This window comes from Zootoca vivipara, chromosome 9 (genome assembly GCF_963506605.1).
Source record: "Zootoca vivipara chromosome 9, rZooViv1.1, whole genome shotgun sequence".
NCBI lineage: Eukaryota > Metazoa > Chordata > Lepidosauria > Squamata > Lacertidae > Zootoca > Zootoca vivipara.
In genome coordinates this window covers 31,333,074-31,355,740 of record NC_083284.1, presented here as the reverse complement: position 1 = coordinate 31,355,740, position 22,667 = coordinate 31,333,074, and the positions used below count along the sequence as shown (strand labels likewise).

At 40.1% G+C, this 22,667-nt stretch overlaps 1 protein-coding gene across 8 annotated transcripts in view; it reads left to right on the top strand.

Annotated features, from left to right (window-relative positions):
- Positions 1 to 22,667, top strand: part of SCLT1 (sodium channel and clathrin linker 1) — a 48,608-nt gene that overhangs the window by 1,040 nt on the left and 24,901 nt on the right. For 4 of the 8 annotated variants that reach the window (XM_060278598.1, XM_060278597.1, XM_035114058.2 and 1 more), the window contains exons 2-15: positions 277 to 383; positions 2,073 to 2,156; positions 4,794 to 4,861; positions 7,186 to 7,238; positions 8,641 to 8,710; positions 9,103 to 9,158; positions 11,333 to 11,468; positions 12,543 to 12,665; positions 13,729 to 13,794; positions 14,659 to 14,729; positions 17,993 to 18,083; positions 18,215 to 18,306; positions 19,293 to 19,470; positions 22,531 to 22,629. In XM_060278598.1, coding sequence (XP_060134581.1) covers positions 350 to 383; positions 2,073 to 2,156; positions 4,794 to 4,861; positions 7,186 to 7,238; positions 8,641 to 8,710; positions 9,103 to 9,158; positions 11,333 to 11,468; positions 12,543 to 12,665; positions 13,729 to 13,794; positions 14,659 to 14,729; positions 17,993 to 18,083; positions 18,215 to 18,306; positions 19,293 to 19,470; positions 22,531 to 22,629 — 1,221 coding nt within the window. In that variant the 5' untranslated portion in view covers positions 277 to 349. The remainder of the gene's footprint in view (positions 1 to 276; positions 384 to 2,072; positions 2,157 to 4,793; positions 4,862 to 7,185; positions 7,239 to 8,640; positions 8,711 to 9,102; positions 9,159 to 11,332; positions 11,469 to 12,542; positions 12,666 to 13,728; positions 13,795 to 14,658; positions 14,730 to 17,992; positions 18,084 to 18,214; positions 18,307 to 19,292; positions 19,471 to 22,530; positions 22,630 to 22,667) is intronic. The other 4 variants (XM_035114065.2, XM_035114063.2, XM_035114062.2 and 1 more) reach the window with 3 other exon arrangements.

Genomic DNA, 22,667 nt, shown 5'->3' with positions numbered 1-22,667 from the left:
TTTTGTTAGGGAAGGCAGAACCTCAGTTTGCTGTGCATTTTTATTGGATGGGGGGGGGGCTGCACCCATGCATGGGACTACAGCTTTGAAAACTGAGTTTCCATTGCGATGTTTGATAGAGCAGTTTTTATTTCAGAATTATTTCCACATGCCGTATCTTTCTGTAAATAGGACACTTGTAGATTCTGAGGAGAATTCAGTTAGAAACTAAAGTTAGAAACGAATGGAAGTGAATTACTGTAGGTTTTGCTGCTTACATTTATCTGACTTTTACAGGTTTTGTATTTACCTTGATGAGAGGGAGTTCATTTGGTCAGAAACCTTATTGTGCGACCTTCCAGGTTAAAATATGGAAAGAGCAACTGATTTTCCGAGAGATCAAAGTAAGTTCTGCATACGAGTTCATTCAGACCTATACTGTTAGTTGATGTATTTCATTGAAAAGCTTAAACAGAAGTTTTCTGTTTTATAAAAGAGAAGTGGGGGCCAATAACAGCTTAGGTCAGGCATCCCCAAACTTCGGCCCTCCAGATGTTTTGGACTACAATTCACATCTTCCCCGACTACTGGTCCTGTTAGCTAGGGATCACAGGAGTTGTAGGCCAAAACATCTGGAGGGCCGCAGTTTGGGGATGTCTGGCTTAGGTGTTCTTTTGGATCTGTTGCTGTATATTAAAGTGCAGATAACATCAAAGACCACAAGTGCCTGTTACCTCCTTTTGCTGGTATTCTGTGCACTCCTATCTGGAGAGAGCAGACCTGGTATCTGTTATTTTAACATTCTGTCCAAATTAGACTATTGTAAGAGTGTCTACATAGGGCTGTCTATAAAGAGAGTACGAAATTGGTACGAAATACGGTTATTTGTTTGCTAGCAGGAGTTAAACAACTCAAATTATACCAACCCTGTATCACTTGCATTGCTTACCAGTTCGTTTCTGGGCTTAGTTTATGCTGGTTTTGCCCTTTAAGACCTACATTGTTTTGGACTAGCGAGATGAGTGCCGCAACCCCAGAGTCGGACACGACTGGACCTGATGGTCAGGGGCCCCTTTACCTTTTTATCTGAAGTATCGCCTACTGTCACGAACCTCCCAACGTCTTAAGATCAGCCTCAGAGTCAGGTTTATGGCCCTAGCGGAAATACCACTAGCAACGAGAGACTGACACTTTAATGTGGTGCCCTACATCTGTGGAATTTGCTTCTCAGACATCTTTGTCAGGCCCCTATTTGGTTGTTTTTCACTGAACTCTAAATATTTGTTTCACTTAGCTTTTCCTGAGTTATTTGTTAGGTTTGTCTCGCTCAGGGGTCCCCAGACTACGACCCGCGGGCCAGATGCGGCCCCATTGGACTCCCAATCCAGCCCACAACAACCCGCGCCGCCCGCTCTTACGGCGTGCAGTGCGGCGGCGCTCTTCCAGGTCGGAAAAAAGCGCCGAAAATCGTTTGTGTGCATGCGTATGGGCCTCTCCCAACCCAGAAGAGATCATTTCCAGTGCACTTCCGGGTCGGGGGAGGCCCATAAGCATGCGCACAAACGATGTCCGGCGCTTTTTCCGACCTGGAAGCGCGCCACTGCGCCAGTAAGTGTGCGCATGCGCAAGGGCGCGCACTCTCCTGCCCTCCGGCTCGCCACGCAATCGGCTTGCTGGCCACTGGTCATGGAGCAGAGTCAGTAGAACCCCCTATATGAGCAAGCAGGCAGGTAGAAAACCTCAAAATGGAGTGTTCTGAGGAGGGCCTTAGCTAGCCTGGGTTTCATTGGCTCCCATTTGATGGTAATGGGCCTGATCACTACACCAGCGCTAGGTTGGACCAGCACTTTGCCTACCTTATGCCTTCCACCTATCACCTTCTGCCCAGGCTATTGTGAGCAGCAGGGCTACTGATGCAGCAGTGACGCCTCCACTCTCTTAAACCTCAGTGCTCCCCAGCCAGGATTTGACTTGCAGTGTTGTATATTGAAGCTGTACTCAAGGTCATAGACCTAATATTAGTGAATCTGGTAAAACTTGTGTGCATACGATTATTATTCCTATTCATTATTATCCTGCTTTTGTACCTGTAGGTAAAGGTAAGGTAAAGGACCCCTGGACAGTTGTCCAGTCAAAGGAAACTGGTACCTATGCAGCACAAGCACTACCCTCAATAAGTAAGAATGCAATCATAAACTCACTACTGTAGTCCCATTGAACTTGGGGATTTAACATAAGAGGAGCCCTTCTAGAGCAGAACAGAGGTCTGACTGGTCCAGTGTCCTATTCTCGCAGTGACCAACAAAATTCCTATTGGAAACCTTCACGAGGGACTTGGGTGCAATAGCATTTTCCCAACTTGTCATCCCATCCCCATACAGAGGCATACTGTCTCACACTGTGGAGGTAGAACATATCCATCATGGTTAGTAGCTATAGCCTTATTCTCCATAAAATTCTCTAATCCTGTTTTAAAACTATCAAAATTAGTGTCTGCTTTTACATCTTGTGGGAGTGAGTTCCATGGTTTAACTCTGTGCTGAGTGAAGTACTTCCCTGTTCAGACTCTTCCAGCATTGAGCTTCATTGGACAGCCCCCCCCCCCAACTTTCTAGTAACATGCAAGGGATTGTGCTTCAGATTCTGGAGAATTTCCATTACATTTTTCTTATGCTTTGCAAATCTTTCACCCTTTCAAATTCATGTTCATTTCCATCAAATGAAACAGTAATAATGTATATAAAACAGAAATATAAAAAGAGGCAAAAGTGTTACTTCAACATCAAGATAAACATTCCTCCTTTTATAGAGCAAACACAGTGGCTGTTTCGTAAAGACTAGCACTGTAGATCTGGTGAATATGCTGCATATGACAGCTTAATCAAATTGGTGCTGAAATATTAGCATCACAAAGTGAAACACTAAGCATTTGTTTTCAGGGAGTTTCAAAGGTGCTCTTGTTACATCATTGAAAAAGCTGTGATACACTTCTGTTCTGTTTAAATTTCATTTATCTAACATGCTCAGAAAATGTTAATAGCTACCACTGGGAGCCAGGTGTTAACATATGAAAACACATTTATTCTTGGTCTACTGCAGCTTCTTAATATAGTTGCCTACTAGTGTTTTGCAACTCCAAAGCATGCCTAATCAACTCAATACAGACAGCCAATGAATGGGTTACAATAAATGAAAAACAGTTTGTTTAAACTGCCATCCATTACTACATCACTTTAACTTCTTGTCCTGCATAACTGTTGCCCCAGACACTCCTTAAAAATTTCCAACTTGGCAAATCTAGAAAGATACAGTTTTCAGACCCAAATGAGTATCTACTTTTACTGTAATTTTAGGTTCAATATATTTTATATTTTTATGAAACTCTCCCTGGCATGTTTGGGAGAGGCAGTAAATAAGCAGTTTTACTGTAATTCTGAATTGACAAATACCTGACAAAATGTTCCCCAAAATGATACCGGTAACTCTCATCTCAGTGACTTATCAATTACACCCTTAAGTGAGAGATAACTAGGGCAGAAGAATGATAATATTCAGATTTTGGGAATACTTCTGGAGCCAGTATTGCTCCTTAAGGTTTAGGATACTGCTGTTGCCAGATGTGCTTTTACTCATCTTCAGCTAGTGCAGCAAATGCAGTCTTCCCAGAATAAGACAGTTCTTGTCACTGCTGCACATGCTTTGGCACATGCTTTGCACATCATTGTTGAATTATTGAAATCCCCTCAGTGTGGAGCTGCTTCCAAAGCATGTTTGGATACTGCAGCCAGTCAAGAATACTGCTGTCAGTAATTCTGAGGATGTTATTCAGTATTATTCAATCTCCATTTTCTTCCAATATGTTGGTGCAGGTAGTGACCTTGAGAGCCGTAAATGCATTGGCCTAGGGTAGAACTCCTTGCTGCCGTGAGCTCTTGCCTGCTTGTTAAGATCATCTGGAGAGTCTCTGCTCTGCCTCCCACCTGTATCAGAAGCCTAAGTTGATGGGTTTCCTAGAGTAACACCTGGGTTCTAGGGTACCCTTCCCCAGGTGGCACTGCTGGTTGTATAGCCTTTTGAAAAATTGTTAAAACTGTCCTCCTTAAAAGTTTTATATATTTTATAAATGACTTAGAAGGCGCCAGTCTAACAGGAAAGGAGCATATACATGTTGAAATAAATTAAACATTTACAAATATTATTATTTAAATGACTGAATTAATATCACGTGAAGGATAATGTACAAGAGTCAACATACATCAAAATCTACTTCCAGGATAATCAGTAGAACCCCAGTTTAACAAAAGTCCAACCAATTTGAAATCTGTCAAGTGAACTCTTATTTTAGGTAAATTGGTAGCAAAGATGAATAAGGTGACTCCAAATAATGTTTTACTATCTTCTTAGATTTTGGGTGGTGGAATTCAACAAAGATGTTGGTAAATAAAATTTGGTGAACAAAACTACTTACCCTGCAAGCCAATGCATTATTAGTTGGAAGTGGTCCACTGTGTTTGATGAAACTTGCTCTCAAATAAGTATGTATGGATTGCAATAAACTTTTTTTTGTTGAATTCCTGTCTAAAGGTTATTTTTTGAAAAGGTGCATTCTTTTATAACAGTAAAGGAAAGGGGATTCACAGTGAAAAGTGATTAAAACTGATCTATAAACTATATTGCATTTTAAGTTATATGTTGCCAAAATAAATGTCGTCTTCATAAGGTCAGGAAGCAAATGTATTAGGAGACAATATTTCTAGTTGAATTTCATAATGTAAACTATCAGTCCTGCAAATTAAGGGATTAATTTGTTTCAGATCAAAGGCTAAATGATGTGCCCCAGCAACTTCAGACAGAGAATCTAACAAGAACTACCTTTGAACAGGTAAATTTATTTTCTGGTGTTTACATTGCAGTAAGCCACCAAAATGATGCACTGTAGAAAGATGTTGGAAAGGTTACTATTTTTTAGACGTCTCTACAAATTCAAGTTTTCATATATTTGTGCATAAATTATTGACACTAGAGCATGGAGGAGCTTAAAAGTTTGTTTGCAGTTAGAAGCTATCCAGGTCTTTTTATTTAGGAACTTTTTATACCAGAGGTTTTCAACCTTTTTGAGCACATGGCTCCCTTGACCAACTACCTTCTTTCTGCAGCACCCCTGTGTGGCTCAGGAGCCCAGTTATGTCATCCCTTGCCTGCAGAACTGGCAGCCTCTCACCCTTTTTCGGACACACTCCCTTGTGAAGTGTTCATTCAGCCTCCTTTCCTTTCCCCTCTCCTTGGGAATCCTCTGGGCAACCAATGCTGCCTCTCCTGGTATCTGAGCCGCCACCCCCCACCCCAAAGAGAGATGTTTCCTTACAGTGCCCTACAGGGGTCTGGAAAGAGGATCCCCCCAACCTTAGTGACCCAACTGAGACTGGCCAAAGTTGAGGCCAGCATCTTACCTTGGGAGGCAGCAGTGGGTGCTGCCGGGCCTGCATGGCGGAAAGGCTCTTCTTCAGCACCGGGCACTCAGCTCCCAGGCAGGCATTGCACACAGCAAGCACAAGAAAGGTGCCTGCCTGGCCTCCCACTTGTCTGCCCGTTCCCAACAGCAAGGGGCTGGCAGACTGGCTGGCTGGGCTCCATTGGCCGCTTGTTTGCTTGGTTACTCTAAGGCTGCCTAAACTCCCTTGCCAGCCCCAAAGGTACTATTTGCCTGCATAGCATGTAGCCAGACATGCCACAACAAACAGCCATTCAAGACACTTGGAGGCAGAGATGTGAGAGGGCATCCGAGTAGGGAGGGAAGGAATGAGGGACGAAGGCCAGGGTTGCCCGCTGCACCCCTGACCATCATTCAAGGCACCCCAGGGTGCCATGCCACACTGGTTGAAAACCACTGTTTTATACAGTACTAATTTTTTAGAATAGGGACCCAGGTGGCGCTGTGGGCTAAACCACTGAGCCTAGGGCTTGCTGATCAGAAGGTCGGCGGTTCGAATCCCTGTGACGAGGTGAACTCCCGTTGCTTGGTCCCAGCTCCTGCCAACCTAGCAGTTCGAAAGCACATCAAAATGCAAGTAGATAAATAGGAACCACTATAGCGGGAAGGTAAACGGTGTTTCCATGTGCTGCTCTGGTTTGCCAGAAGCGGCTTTGTCATGCTGGCCACATGACCTGGAAGCTATACGCCGGCTCCCTCGGCCAATAATGCGAGATGAGCGTGCAACCCCAGAGTCGGTCACGACTGGACCTAATGGTCAGGGGTCCCTTTACCTTACCTTTACCTTTAATTTTTAGAATATTGCCCATAAATACATATCTGCAGAACTGTGGATTAAAATAACAAGAATCCATACAATAGAAATGAATGGGCTTTGGATTCATACACTTGCTTCTCTTAGCCTTTTATTCCCCTCAACCACCCTGATTCCTTCCTTATTGTCTTAGTTGTACCAAATCATACCTTGTCATGATCTCTGAATTGTAGTTTCTCTGTTGTTGTGCAAGCCTCCTTTAATGATTTTTATTCATAAAGGTAGCTTATAAATATTTTACGTAATACAAAATTGCTGTATGACTTTATTTATGAACTGCCTTGAGATGTGTGTATATTATAATACATATCATATCATATTTCTAAAATCTAAAAGGCCTTTTCGTAATTGTTCTGAGGTTGACTGGGGAAATACTGTATATTGATCAGATGCTGCTACAAATTTAAATGCTTTACTGATGCTTCCAGGTTATAACTTTATAGATCAACAATAATTGCTAATCCACAGTTTTTCTAAAACAAAAAACAGAAATTCATAGTACAACAAGAGTCTGGCTCTCACTTATAGTGAGTGGTGTGCCACAAATTTGTAATACTGTACTGTACTATAGAAACTAATATGTTTACATGGGCTTAGATGAGAACATTTCACTCTGTTCTAGTTTCTAATCATAAGGTGGTATGTGAATCATCATTTGGAACACTACTAGTCATTATAGATGGAGACTTTCTTTCTGCTGTGGAAAAAGATTGTGTTTATCTCCAGAAGAACTGAAATGACATATATCATTTTAATGTAAAAGCAGAATATGGAATTAAACATCATTGCGTATGGAATGGATTGGCCAAAACATGAAGATTTTAGAAAATTAAATATGCTTCACTTTTTAAAAATATGTGGTAATATGTAACAGTATTAAAAGGAAATAGTTTCATTTCAGAAGAATCCCTTAGGAGGTAACAATGAAGTGGAGCCTGAACTGATGAATCAAAGGTAAAGCGGTTTGTTTTGTGTGTGTGTTATAATTAAATTTAAAGTACTACCGTGTTTTGAATGTGATTTGATTATTTGGTTTGTTTTCTGTCAGCCACTTTTTAAATGTTATTTTCAAGCTTGGAAATATAGAATTAGAAAAGGAAACAATAATGTATTTTTTCCTTTCTCAACTTGATCTGTATTTGAAAGGAAGTCTCTGTGTATACTGATAGTGCTCTATGGTGCTTTACCTTTTTTAAAAACAACAACTGTTATGCCTCATTAATATTTGGTGCTGACTTCCATTTTAGCATTGGTTCAAAAGGGGGGAAATGGTATATAGAAATGAGGGAATTATTGGATGCCAGGATCCAGGTTTGGGGCAAGTACTCTTTGGTGAGAGAAGCCCAGCAGAGATTTAAAGTCACAAAATATGCAGCAAAGTAAAGCATGGAAATTTAGGTAGTTAGACCTTTAAAATATGTCCTTGTGAGTTCCTTCCAAAGTTCCCCTCTTCCCCCAGCATAGGAAAAAGCCATGTGTTTGGTAAGTTAAAAAATTACTTACAAACCCTCCAAATGTCAGGCTCATGTGCTTTTCAATAAATCAGTCAGAAAAGTTGCAGAAGCAGTAAAACATGGCTTAGTTATTATGGTGAAAGTCCTAAATTAATGGTTTGAAACTCAAAAGTGGCTTTGAGCTTCTCTGATTGACTGGGGTACAACAGTAGGCTTTATTAGCTTCCTTCCAAGGTTAGCTTCCTCTAGCTAAACCTGGCAGGATAGCATATAGTATTAACCCATTTGTGACTTAAGCATGTTGGTTATAGGAGGCTGGTTGTCCCCACAATATCAAGAAGCAAGTCCAGTTGAACTTGGTAAAATATACTCATGAATAAACATGTTTAGGAGCATGCTGTGCAACTTGAGGTTAATTGGCGTTCCTTGATGGCAGTGATGCCATTAGCTGTGTTTGGAGAACCCATGGCTCTTAAACAGGGTCAAAATGCCGCAAGTGCCCCATGCCTTAGGAATTACAATGTGGGAAACCATAGCAAGTCTGAGTACCCAAGCTCTTGGACATCATCAGGTACTAGACTAGTCCTTTCACTCCTATATCTATTTGCACAATTATGTGAATGTTGCATGGAATTTTCACTGGATATAATTTTTTCTAAGGTTACCATTTTGGATGCAGTAGAGCTTCCACTGAAAGGCAGGCCATTCCTTTATGAAAATAGATTTTTATTTACACCAAACAAGGCGCAGTGTGACTCATCCCCCTCTATTGACAAGCACTTTGCTGAGGAAATGGGAAGGATTGTGTTGTATCAAGCCACAGATCACCTCCTTTAAACTAATTGAATGTTCAGTCAGTGTTACCAATGTCTTTATTTTGTATATTTTTACTTCTACGTTAGACTATCTCCTCTAGCTGCTGATTATGATGGACATCTGAAGGAAATGAATGAACAGCTGAGGTTCTGTCAGGTATGAATCACACACACGAGTGTTTTCCTGTTGCTCTTCACACAAGCTTATTAAGATCAAATTTTAAGAGATAGTAGCATGTGCCGTTGAAATCTACCGTAATGCTTATCATACTCGGAGTAGACCAGTTGAATAGTGAGTAAATTTGAGTATGTCTGTCATTGAACACCCGTTATGAATAATATTGTCAACACTAAAAAACAGTTTTTGTTCTAAGTTATAAAGTGTTATAATTCTTTTTTTCCTGGAGCTGAACTAGGAAAAAGTATTTTGTATCTACATGTTTGTGTATCTACATGGTGTGCGTGAGATTTAATTTTAGTGTGTCTAACAGTTTAGTGACACCTATTCAAAAATAAATGCTTACAGTTATTTATTGCTTTTTTTTTTAGGTGCAGATGAGGGAATTGCGACTAAAACTTGAACAAGTTACCAAGGAAAATGAAAGGTCGATTCACCGAGTGGCATTATTTTTTGTTTCTTTGTTTCTTTATTTATTTTTAGATTTCTATACTGTCCTTCATCCGAAGATCACAGGGCAGTTTACAATATAGAGACACAAAAATACATAACATAATAGCAAACCAAAATAGTAATCCCTCCACAGTTTAAAAGGCCATAGATTGTTTAATCAGCCAAAGGCCCGGCATAAGAGAAAGTGGGGTAAAAAGATATGTAATGAGGGTGCCAGGCGAGCCTCCCTAGGGAGAGCATTCTGCAAGTGGGAAGTCACCATGTCGCTCAGATTTTGAGCGCAGGGTCCAGGTTGGTTCATATGGGGAGAAGCAGTCCTTGAGGTACTGCAGTCCTGAGCACTTTGCATTGGGCCTGGAAACTAATTGGCAGCCAGTGCAGTCAGGCCAGGTTTAGCGTTGTATATATGTCTTGTCCCAATGAGCAATCTCACTGCCGAATTCTGCACCAGCTGAAGCTTTCAACCCGTCTTCAGAAGCAGTCCCATGTATAATGCATTGCAGTAATCTAACCTAGAGGTTAGATGGTGTTGGAGGAGACTCTTGAGAGTCCCATGGACTGCAAGAAGATCAAACCTATCCATTCTGAAGGAAATCAGCCCTGAGTGCTCACTGGAAGGACAGATCGTGAAGCTGAGGCTCCAATACTTTGGCCACCGGGACGACAGAGGACGAGATGGTTGGACAGTGTTCTCGAAGCTACGAACACGAGTTTGACCAAACTGCAGGAGGTAGTGAAAGACAGGAGTGCCTGGCATGCTATGGTACATCCATGGGGTCACGAAGAGTCGGACACGACTAAACGACTAAACAACAACAAACAACAGAGGTTACTAGAGCATAGATAACAGAAGTTAGATAACTATCCCTGTCCAGATGGGGTGCAACTGGTGCCTATGAGGGGAATGTGGTGGTGACTGGATGTGAGCCAGGCCCTTCCTGTGAGTCATCCCAGCTGTGGCGGATGTTACCTGGCCCTCCTCATGGGGCAGGAGCAGGCAGGCTTACGCTTAATGCCTCGACCAGTGCCTAGCAGCTGACTTAGATCTACTTACTTTAATCAAACTTGCTCTCAAGTATGTGTGTATAGGATTACAATCTGAACACACCTCATCTCTCCTCTCCTCTCCTCATTTTGCCATCAATGTCTCTTCCCACCCACTTTCATGCTGCCAGATGCATTTTCAGAGTGAGCATTACTATTGCTAGCATCATTTTCAACCACCAAGCCTAATATTTAGAAATACTTAAATGCAAGCAATTAGTATATTTCTAACCCTTGTCACATATCTGTAATACTGCTCATATAAAACTGTTTACTCTTTTCTTTCATAACAAAAATATATGTCTTTACCTAGGGAACCTGGAGTACTTGATTTATGTTAACTTAGTAACATTTACTTATTATTAAAGTTGTATCCTGCCGTTCTTCCCAAAGTACCCCAGGCCTCCAAATTTTTAAGTAACAATTCCATGCTGAATTTTAGGTGCAGTGTACTTTCTTTTTCTATAGGAGTCGGTGGGTTTTCCGATTCTTGTCCCTCCAGCAACAACAGAGAGCCAGGCTTTTGGAGGCCACAGCAGAGCCCAGTATTGTCTTGATGAAAGCTCAGATCTGGCAGGGAAGGGGAAAGGGTCTCCTTTTTTGAAGTAGATACATCCCTAAAGGACAGACCAAGAACAAGGAGAGACATCACTGGGATGATACAGTACTGCATTTCTTCACAATGTTTAATTCCTCCCACTATTTCCCACAAGAAACTTAAATTGTGTCTTATGGCTATAGGATATGTTTCTAATCTAACGTCCTCTTTGCAGAATTTTTCACAGCAGCAGCCACTTGTTTTTAGCTTCTCAGTTTCTTTATTGCACAGCAAGAACTATTAAATTCCTCAGAAAATTCCTGCTGTTCACTTTGGTACTGTGCCAGGATATGGTCATAAGGGATCTACAGATACCGCTCTTAGTGTTTGTTTCTCTTGTGTATATCCTGTAGAAAGACTTCAGTGTGCTTATAGCTTCCAGAATAATTCAATACATTGTTATAAACTTGAGAAGTGTTTATTTTCCTGCTGATGGTTCATTTCCATCAAATTGGCTTTGATTACTATTTTAAAATAAATTGCTTGTCTATATATTTGTAACCTAGATTGCATGAAGAATTGAAAGAGGCTGTTGAAAAGCAGTTGGAGGCTCTGCAAGCTGGTCCTACCTCAGGGGATGGTACATTCATGGATGAAAATATAATAAGAAACCTTCAAGACCAGTTACAACTAGCAAATAAAGTGAGTGGATTCAAACATCCAGCCTGCCTTGGTTCCTTTACTCTTTTGTATGTAGTTTTAAAGCATATTTCCTCAGAATTTGCCCTTCCCCTCCTTTTACAGTGGTATCTTGGGTTACAGACGCTTCAGGTTATAGACTCTGCTAACCCAGAAATAGTACCTCGGGTTAAGAACTTTGTTTCAGGATGAGAACAGAAATTGTGTGGTGGCAGCGGGAGGCCCCATTAGCTAATGTGGTACCTCAGGTTAAGAACAGTTTCAGGTTAAGAACGGATCTATGGAACGAATTAAGTTCTTAACCCGAGGCACCACTGTATTTCTCAAGAAACTGTAGTTTAGCTATAGATTGTGGCTAACTATATGCTTGTGAAACATGGACCACTTATAAGCGCCATCTCCAAATCCTCGAAAGATTACATCAACGGTGATTCCGGAAAATTTTACACATCACTTGTGAAGACAGGCGAACTAATATCAGTGTATGCACTTCTCAAAAGTAAAATTTTGTCAGGATTTTTAAGCTTGCTTTTAATTTCAGGATTTTATCTTATTGGTAATCTGTGAACCTCTAAGTTCTGTTGAAGATGATGTAATAAGTTCTGGTGTAGTGAATGAAATGTTGGACTAGGACCTGCAGAACCAGGGATCAAATCCCCACTTAGCTGTGAAGCTTACTGGGTGACCTTGGGGCAGTCACTCACTCTCAGCCTAACCCACTTCAGTGTTGTTATGAGGGTAAAATAGGAAAGAATAGGACTGTGTATACCACCTTGAATCCCTTGGAGGAAAGGTGGGAAATAAATGTAATTAATTAATCTTCACATTTGAATTCCATTTTTGGCAGCTAGGTTGCTGTTGAATAGAATTGCCTACTGTTTAAATATATAGCATATAGGAAACAGGTAAGTAATAAGTACCATCGCTTTGGGAGGCAAGTGGGAATATATTGCCGTATCTGCATAATGCAGAGTGGCTTTGTAGAAAAATAACAACCTCTGCTTTCAGTTTTCTGAATCTTAAGCACTAAACAGAAACAAAGTTTCTCATATACTATATTTGCATTTATTTTTGTAGGAAAAGGAACATGCAGTAGAACTTTGGCAGACAGTATCACAGGAATTGGAGCGTCTTCAGCAGATATATCATGCACACATGACAGAAGCACAGATTCATATTGCTGAAAGTCAAAAACAAAAAGTAATCCAGTTTATTGTAATAGCTATGTATTAAAATTCGATTAAGGCTTCAGTCCTCTTTTATGGTGGGGGTGAGACTCCATGGTACTTGCTCTTCCACAACCAAGGCCATACTGGGTCCTTCTGGCTGGGATGGGTAGTGGGGGAGATGGAATTTTGTTCTCTTTGTCCCAGTGGGATGGACATGCCAGCTATGTGGCTGGTGCATATTCAGACTCAATCCATTGACGTGCCGGGGAACAAGGAGGCTTTGGTTCCTTGTTCATGGTCTGTCCCCATCATGCCCATCCCATGTAACATCCTGTTTCAGACCATCCACTGAATGGTGCATCTATTCCAGCAGACTTTTCTGTCAGGATTTGGGGGGCATAAGTGCTGTCCTGAGGGCAGAGCTTCTGTCCTTTGGCAAAGCAGCTCTTAAATTGTTTCTATAAGCTCTTCATCTGGTACTTATCTGACTTTTGGATTGCTTTTGTAAAAGCAAAAACATGATTGTTTCTCATTTCCTTGAGATTTCAGAGATTGTCTTCAGAATGTGACATTGGTGCATTCTGAAGGTCTAAAAACTAAAAGGCATATTAGAAAAGGAGCACACTTACTATGACTTCAAAGCTCCTTATTTTGAAACCCATCTATGGATTTTCAGGGGTTAATTGCAGGGTTACCTCTCTTTAACTTGCATAGCTGTTATACATAGAACCCATTACTACTACACACATGTGCAACTATTGGTTCTGGTGGAAATGCCTCACATCTGGTTGCAGAATGTTCAACCACAGCTTGGCATTGGCTGAGTCCTTTGTGTGTACATTTTTCCATTTCTTTCACACACGGAAAAAACAGTAGGGACTGAAATATACCATTATTGCTTTTTCTGCTGCTGTGTATTTCTTTTGAAATATCTGGCTAACTGTCAAAGAGAGAATTCTGGACGACAGCCAGTGGTAATGTATACAATATAGTAATAGTACTTAAATGTTTAAAATGTTAAGCTTGAGCATTTATTTTTATGTTGATGTTAAATCCTTTAAATTATAATTACATGCTCTGCATCTTCTTTTTAGGATCAATTGACAAGCTTTCAGCAACTAACAAAGCAACTGCATTTCAACAACGAAAAAACAGAGTCAGTAAGTGAAACACTGAACATTATAATAACATCTTGAAACTGTTGTAGCCTATCTCATATGAATGTCCACTAAAAAGGGGAAAATAAATAAAACAAATGCAAATAGCTCCAAAGCAGATCCTAGGCACTTCTTAACTGTGTATATTACAAACCCCACCTTATTTTTTAACGCCTATGCCATATTTTCTACTTCATTTTTAATCTGTTTTAATTTATTTGTTGGATAACATAATTGGCCCTTGCTCTGGAAAATTAGGTCAGATTTGCGTCACCATGAAGAAGCAAGCCTCTGTCTGTGAAACCACACTTATTTACTTTTATTCCTTAGGGGTTTTTTTATCATTCAAAATAATGATATACAATTTTCTGTTTCCTCCACTTCTCTTCTTCACTTTTTGTGTCAATTCTGTTAGAGGGTAGTGAAAATGATTATAGTAGTGGTTGTAAAAGGGAGCATGAACACTGCATAGGGTACAAAAATTGTTTTATATTATATATGAAAATGCAGTACGACATAAGTTGACAATAATACTATGAAAAAACAAAGGCAAATGATGTAAATAGCTACATTTAAGAGAGGATTAAGAGGAAGTGGAGAACCTGTGAAGAAGATAGTCAAGTTGGGAAATTATGAAAGACTTAAACATTTTGGAGTCAACTGTTAGCAAAGAAAAAAAAATTGAAAAGCAAATTCTTACTACTTGAGGTAAATATGTGTAATCAGAACTTTTAGAACTTTCTGCTACAGGTCTTGGCATCAAATAAAAATATATCTGCCATACTATATTTACTGATTTTTTATATTTTTTATTTAATTTAATTTTTTTTCTTTGGAATGTATTAAAAGACTTTTCCATTATTGTAGCTTAATCAGGTATTTAAGAAGACTGTAACGGAACAGAATGTAGAACTGGACCAGCTACGCAAGGAACAGAGGTATAAATGAGATTTCTGAAACCTCATTTTATTTCATGAGCCCTAGTAGCTTGTTCTACCTTGTTTATTAAACCCATCTAACATCACAGAAACAGCAAACTATGTGACAGTGGTTCATATCCAGAGGTGACTTTTGAATGAGCAAAAAGTTTTTGTGCAATGAAAGTTTCATTAATTCTAGTCCACTGCACTCCATGCACTACGCATCCCTTCTTGTCCCTAACTCTTTTGAAGGGTTGCAGTGGGGAATCTATGAAAATAAAGACCTTGCCTGGTAATAGTGAAAGTGCCTTCTGCTCATGCGAACACAGATTCTAGGTATCATTCCACTATGGTTAAACTGTGGTGGTTGTGTGTATTTTTTGATTCTTAATCCAAATTGAAATTGATTTAGAGCAGCTTTTGCTAACCTGGAGCCCTCTAGAGGTTTTGAGCTGCACCCCACCCCAGCCTCAGCTTACCTGGCTGTGCTCACTAAGGCTGATGGGAACATGCATGTGAACACATACATTGGATATGTGGCATGTGTGTTTGTAAGAGCTTACATTTGTGAGAAGGTGGTTTGTGGTGTGTGATGAGTGCAGGTTGGTCATCCCTATGTCCCCTTTCCTTAATAGTACAGATTGTCAAGGATTCACACTTGTTTCTCCAAATGGGAATGAAAAAGGACGTCTCAAATAGTACATGTTTAAAATCATAATGTTTGCATGATTTTCTAACTTTCCGTGGCTCAAACCCAATGCTGCTATTCTGCTCACAGAATAAAAACTGGCTACAGGGTTGAAGGACTTTCCAGAATAGCACCAAGGCTGGAACTGTAGGAGAAAGTGAAATCAGTAAAAATCATGGCCACTTCTCTTACATTATTAGCATGTACCTTTCCTGAACCAAAAGCCATTTGATGAGCAGAATGGCAGCGCTGGATTGTGCACAATGGGATTATTACTTTTTTATCTCTGTTTTGCCTTGTACACATTAGAGATTCAAATAACATTATTTAATGTTAAGGAAATGAAAAAATAGCTAAAAGCAGCCCTTTTGCTTAAAAAAAAAATCTAGTCATTTGGTGTTAAAGTTGGCTTTAGGTATGTTCTAAAACTATATTTGAAGTTGAAAATGTAATTATAGAGGTCTCCTGTATCATTGCAGGGTGTGTGTGTGTGTGTGTGTGTGTGTGTGTGTGTGTGTGGTGTTAGTAAATACTTGCATAAATAATTGATTGTCACAGCCTGTGGGGTTTCTTTTTGTATAAGTAGCAGTAATGAGAGTGAATAAATATTTTAATGTAATGGTCCTGTCCCTGCAACAGAACTAAGCACAGAAACATAGCAGTTTAGTGCATATCAGGTTAAAGTTTTTAGTTATAAGTGGAAGTGTAGCTATGTAAGCAAACCTAGTGGATTGGTTGAGTGGATGTTTTCCCTATTGCTGCATTGCGGTGTCCTGCTATTCTGTTCTGTTTCCCCCCTCATATTTCTGTGGTTGTTGTTTTTTAAGGTTTTCTTGGTTTACAAAGATATGTGCAATGTTTCATAACATTTTTACAAATCAGTTTCATTTGTTGAGACATTGGGAAGAAAAGGGGAAGAGAGGTAGATAGGGGAGGGTGGGTGGGGTCAGGTGACGATGTTTATATTTTGCTTAATATGTGTGTGGGGTTTTGTCAGCATCGCTTGTGTAGGTTCTCTGCTGTTCGCTTGTGTTCCTTTGGTATATTGCTGTTTTTTGTGATTTTATTTTATTATTATTTTTAACCTGCCCTGGGACCATTTGGTGAGGGATCTCTTCTGAGGAAAATACCTACCTACCTACCAGATTCTGTTAAGGCCTGTGTAGATATGAAGATGCTTGCCTAATAGCAATGGGCAGGGAGTTCCAGAGAGTAGGTGCTGCCACAGTAAAAGAACAGTTCCTTACAAGTGAGGAATACTTTTAAAAGTGCCAGTTCCACAGATCAAAGGAGTCAAATGGGTATATATCAGGCATCCCCAAACTGCGGCCCTCCAGATGTTTTGGCCTACAACTCCCATGATCCCTAGCTAACAGGACCAGTGGTCGGGGAAGATGGGAATTGTAGTCCAAAACATCTGGAGGGCCGAAGTTTGGGGATGCCTGGTATATATGGACAATATGATACTTGAAGTAAGCTGGCCCAGAGCTGTTAAAGACTTTTTATGCTAATAGGAACACCTAAAAATTTGTCCCAGTAATGAATCAGCCCAGGTCTTGAAAGCCACAAAGATCATGTCTAAAGCCTCCAACAGAGAAGCAGGAACACAGCTGCAGTACCGTTCTCTTGCTCTTAAAAAAGGATGTTTATCAGGGTGATCAGTCTCAGGGCTGGGCTTGAACGCAGAGTAAAATATATAGAGAAAATATTTTAATTATTCAAGTGTGAACAATAAATATCTGCTGAAAGCCACAGATTGCAGTAGCACCTGCTGATGGAAACTTCTACTTCACTTCGTAATTCCCTGTATATACAGTTTTGTTAGAGAGTATTCCTATTTCATATAGAGATGGTGGTGTTATTGCTGAAAAGTGCTTCACAGAAGTTTCATAAGAACATAAGAAGGGCCCTGTTGGATCAGATCAAAGCTTTATCTGGTCTATCTGGCCCATTTCCCACAGTGACCAGTCAGATGGTTTTTTGGAAGCCCACAAGCTTCCAAAACGGCAGTAATTCTTTTTTGCTGCTGTTCCTAAATGACCCTTAAAAGAGGCATAAGATTTTTGGTCCTGGGGTGGTATACAGCTCTCATGACTAGCTTTCACTGATAGATTTATCCTAAATTAATTTGTCTAATCCCCTTGTAGAGCCATCAGAGTTGGTGGCCACATTTGTGAAAGTGAATGCCATAGTTTGAGTACGTTCTGTGCCCTGTGGCTGTTAGAACGTGTATGGGCTCAGTATCTGAAAAATCTCCATACGCATACCACATTATCTTAGGATCCATGTTGCTTTTGTTAAGACACTGAGGTCAGCTCCTTTCAGACAGTTTGGTACCCACATAGAGACCTGGCTGCATAGAAGCAGTTTTAGCAGTAATCTTGCCACTGATTCACAGATAAAACAGATGGAGGAGATACAAAATATACAAATATGGTTTTTTATTGGTCCAATGTAAGTGGACCAATGTATGGGAAAATATTATTTGATTATACAATTTAGTTAAGATGAAATAAGTAATGTGATTAGTAACTCTAATCTGCTTTTTTACAATAAAGTAAATAAAATTAAGAGTGTTTATTTTTACGTGTAGACAATCCAAGTTGGACTTGAGAACAGCAGCTGCTAAGGTTGATGAAATGACCAGACTGATTGAGAATCTTCAGGCCCAGGTAGAGAGAAAGGTATGTCATGTTACTTCTGATTTCAAACACAAGGCATTAATCAGACTTTGGTTGGTTGGCTCCTGTTTTTTTTTTTTTTTTAAATTGAAGCGAAGCTCTGATAATTTCTGAATGACTTCTGTGGCTTCCAGGAAGAAGAGGTGCTTGCTGCTCAGGAAAGAGAGGAAGCATCAGACAAACGCTTGCATCAATTGCAATCTAGCATAAAAGAACTGGAGAAAAGGTAGAACATTAATTGATATAAGGAGTGTGTGTTTTTGATTCTCTGGCACCATAAGAAGGAGCATTGAGAAATTTGAATTCCTTTTTTTTTTGCTTAAGCCATTACAGATATGTTCTTTAATTAAATATAGCTTATTAGACTTATAACTAGACTTGTTACTAACTGTAATTTTCTATGTATTGGATCTAAAAGTACACTTCCATTGGTAGACAGCGTCTTCTCACAGAAGGGTTATCTTCTCACAGAAGGTTTGTTTACTCCTTTCCTAACCAGTGCCTTCTGGTGTTCTGGACTTCAATTTCCATCGTCCCTCAGTGCTGACTTGGGCTGATAGGAGGTGTAGTCCAAAACAACTGGGAGGCCACAAGATTTAGGAAGGCTGTGTGCAAGTATTAGAGTAAAGGTAAAGGGGCCCCTGACCATCAGGTCCAGTCGTGTCCGACTCTGGGGTTGCGGCACTCATCTCGCTCTATATAGCAAAATTGCCTATCTGGCTGTTTCTGCAGCCCTAACTTGTTATGCACAATAAACCTTTGAGAACACTCTTATCCAAAGACATAGAGTGGAAATGGCTTTCTGGATATGTTGAAGGCAAGTAGTCTGGGCCTTCATTATACATTGGCATCATCATGAAATGCATTTGGAAGATGAGCAGATGCTGAAGACCCTGTGTAATGTGTTAGATCACTGGGCCCTTTGAAATAATTATCAAGGGCAGTTCCACATGGTGTTATAGCAATAGTTAAGGTTGCACAGATATACATATCAGTCATGAGATCTGAATTTGAAAGAGCTTGTCCCTTTGCCAGGAAAAATTGCTGAACTTCTGAAAACTAACCTTCAAAATCACTTCAAGATAGTGAACTGTGGCAAATGAAAATTCATATAACCTTGCCCTCTCTAGATTACAAGAGCTGACAATTGAATGTAATTTCAATCCTAGATTTAGCTTCAATCAGTTAAGTGGTCCTTGTTCTGATATGCAGGCTTTGTGTAGCTGCCGAAGATTTGAAAGAGCTAAGAACAGAAAAAACAAACCTAGAAAAACAAATCCAAGAACTGAATGTGAAGTGCACTGTTATGGAAAGGGAGAAGAATGATGCTATGGAAGAGGCTTGTAAGAGCATTCAACTCTTAGAAGAAGCTAATCTGCAAAAGAGTCAGGTAAACAAAGCACCAAGGGACCAATTCTGCATATCTGTATATTCACTCTGGTTCTTTTTCTGAAATAGCTGGAATAATCCAGAACTTGAGTGAGAGGCTACAATTTTGAACAGCCACCTGTTCAAAAAGGGGCCTTTTTAAAGCCACCTCACACTTTCAATTATGTATAAATAATGTAAGTATTTCTGACAAGTAGTCACACACTTTAAGGATTATAATGCAAATTGTGTATTGTGTATAATTGTCATTTTTTACATTCTTCCTTCATCATGCACTTTCAGGAAAAGTGACTTCCACCAGACACAGTTCACATTTCAGAAGTGCCTGCATTCTCTTGGAGCAATGGTCTTAATTGAACATTAAATAAAACTTGGGATGTTTCATTGGGGCTCCCATTTTAAGGATCATCGTTTGGGTCATTCATTCCAAGGCTATGACATCACAAGTTAGCATTTAAAAAATTTGAATCTTAGGGCATATATGTTTGCAGTAAGGCAGTTCAGGTAGCATAATCTGTATAGAGCTAGTGTAAATTTTTCTGTCAATTCTGAACCATCTTGCTACTATGATGTACAGTAGTAAATAGAACTCTAAAGTGTAGCACTCTAGAGACAAACTGTGCTAGAGGCATAAAAATCCGAGCTGACCTAGTTAGTAGTGCCCAAAAAATTCATGGAGAAAGCTAGAGAGTTCCAGAAAAACGTCTACTTCTGCTTCATTGACTATGCAAAAGCCTTTGACTGTGTCGACCACAGCAAACTATGGCAAGTTCTTAAAGAAATGGGAGTGCCTGATCACCTCATCTGTCTCCTGAGAAATCTCTATGTGGGACGAGAAGCTACAGTTAGAACTGGATATGGAACAACTGAGTGGTTCAAAATTGGGAAAGGAGTACGACAAGGTTGTATATTGTCTCCCTGCTTATTTAACTTATATGCAGAATTCATCATGTGAAAGGCTGGACTAGATGAATCCCAAGACGGAATTAAGATTGCCGGAAGAAATATCAACAACCTCAGATATGCAGATGACACAACCTTGATGGCAGAAAGCGAGGAGGAATTAAAGAACCTTTTAATGAGGGTGAAAGAGGAGAGCGCAAAATATGGTCTGAAGCTCAAAATCAAAAAAACCAAGATCATGGCCACTGGTCCCATCACCTCCTGGCAAATAGAAGGGGAAGAAATGGAGGCAGTGAGAGATTTCACCTTCTTGGGCTCCTTGATCACTGCAGATGGTGACAGCAGTCACGAAATTAAAAGACGCCTGCTTCTTGGGAGAAAAGCAATGACAAACCTAGACAGCATCTTAAAAAGCAGAGACATCACCTTGCCGACAAAGGTCCGTATAGTTAAAGCTATGGTTTTCCCAGTAGTGATGTATGGAAGTGAGAGCTGGACCATAAAGAAGGCTGATCGCCGAAGAATTGATGCTTTTGAATTGTGGTGCTGGAGGAGACTCTTGAGAGTCCCATGGACTGCAAGAAGATCAAACCTATCCATTCTTAAGGAAATCAGCCCTGAGTGCTCCCTGGAAGGACAGATTGTGAAGCTGAGGCTCCAATACTTTGGCCACCTCATGAGAAGAGAAGAATCCTTGGAAAAGACCCTGATGTTGGGAAAGATTGAGGGCAATAGGAGAAGGGTACGTCAGAGGACAAGATGGTTGGACAGTGTTCTCGAAGCTACGAACATGAGTTTGACCAAACTGCGGGAGGCAGTGCAAGACAGGAGTGCCTGGCGTGCTATGGTCCATGGGGTCACGAAGAGTCGGACACAACTAAACGACTAAACAACAACAACAACAACAAAAATTCAGGACAGAGCCAAAGATGATCCATTGCTACCATTTGCTGTACCCTCCCAAGTAGTGATACCTTCTTTTATCTAATAATTTTTATAATGGTTAAAGTTTATATTTATTGCTTATATTTTAGATTGTATTTTGGATTGTTTTATGTATATATGTGTATGCTGGTCGAGAACCGTAACAATAACTAACTAACTAACTCTAGAGACAAACAACTTTTAAAATATAGTCCGTAATACTTTTTTTAAAATAGTTTTTAAAAAATTGATACCAGTCCATTTCGTTTTGGGGGGGAAACCAATTTCTTATAACTTTGAAGTACTATACTTGTATTTTGACAATAAAAACTAAACATAATGTTCTCTGATATGGAAAAAGGGGATGATCCAGTCTGTCCTCTGCATGCAAGAGGAAGGCTAGCAGAAGGAGGGAGCTGTCAGTGGGAGAATTATGCACAAAGAAAGGGCATGGAGGACAAGGGGAAATGTGATGAAGAACTGGATCATATACATATTGCTATTGTACTCCAATGGAAGGAAGGACATTCAGATTGGATCTCTCAGCTGTGGGAAAGTTAAAACAAAAGGTCTCGAGAATGCAGTTGTTTAAACTCAGAAGAAGGTTGGTTGAGGAAACAGATATCTAGATTCAGGTAGGTAGCCATGTTGGTCTGACGCAGTCGAAATAAATAAAAAAATTGTCCAGTAGCACCTTAGAGACCAAGTAAGTATGTTCTGGGTATAAGCTTTCATGTGCATGCACATGAAAGCTTATACCCAGAACATACTTAAATGGTACCCCTGACCATTAGGTCGAGTTGCGGATGACTCTGGGGTTGCACACTCATCTCGCTCTATAGGCCAAGGGAGCCAGCGTTTGTCTGCAGACAGCTTGCGGGTATTGTGGCCAGCATGACTAAGCCGCTTCTGGCGAACCAGAGCAGTGCACGGAAACGCCATTTACCTTCCCGCTATTTATCTGCTTGCACTTGATGTGCTTTCAAACTGCTAGGTGGGCAGAAGCTGGGACCAAATAACAGCTCACTCTGTCGTGGGGATTCGAACCGCTGACCTTCTGATCGGCAAGCCCTAGGCTCTGTGGTTTAGAAAAAGTGCGTTTTAGAGTTTGTTAATTTTCTGTTCACTAGAATATGGTCTTGTAACTTTTTAATTTTTAGAATTGTTACCTGTTTTGTCCTCAACAGGAGTACACTTAGTTTTTTAAGGACTATTCATTTCATTTCCCATTTAGGCAATGATATGTGCAAAACAAAAAGAAGAGGAGATTGAAAATATGAAGGAAGCATTTTCTCATCTGCTTCAAGATGCTGCTTCAAGTACTAGAAAGGAAGTGAGTTGTTGTGATTAAAACTTTATTTATTGGAGAAA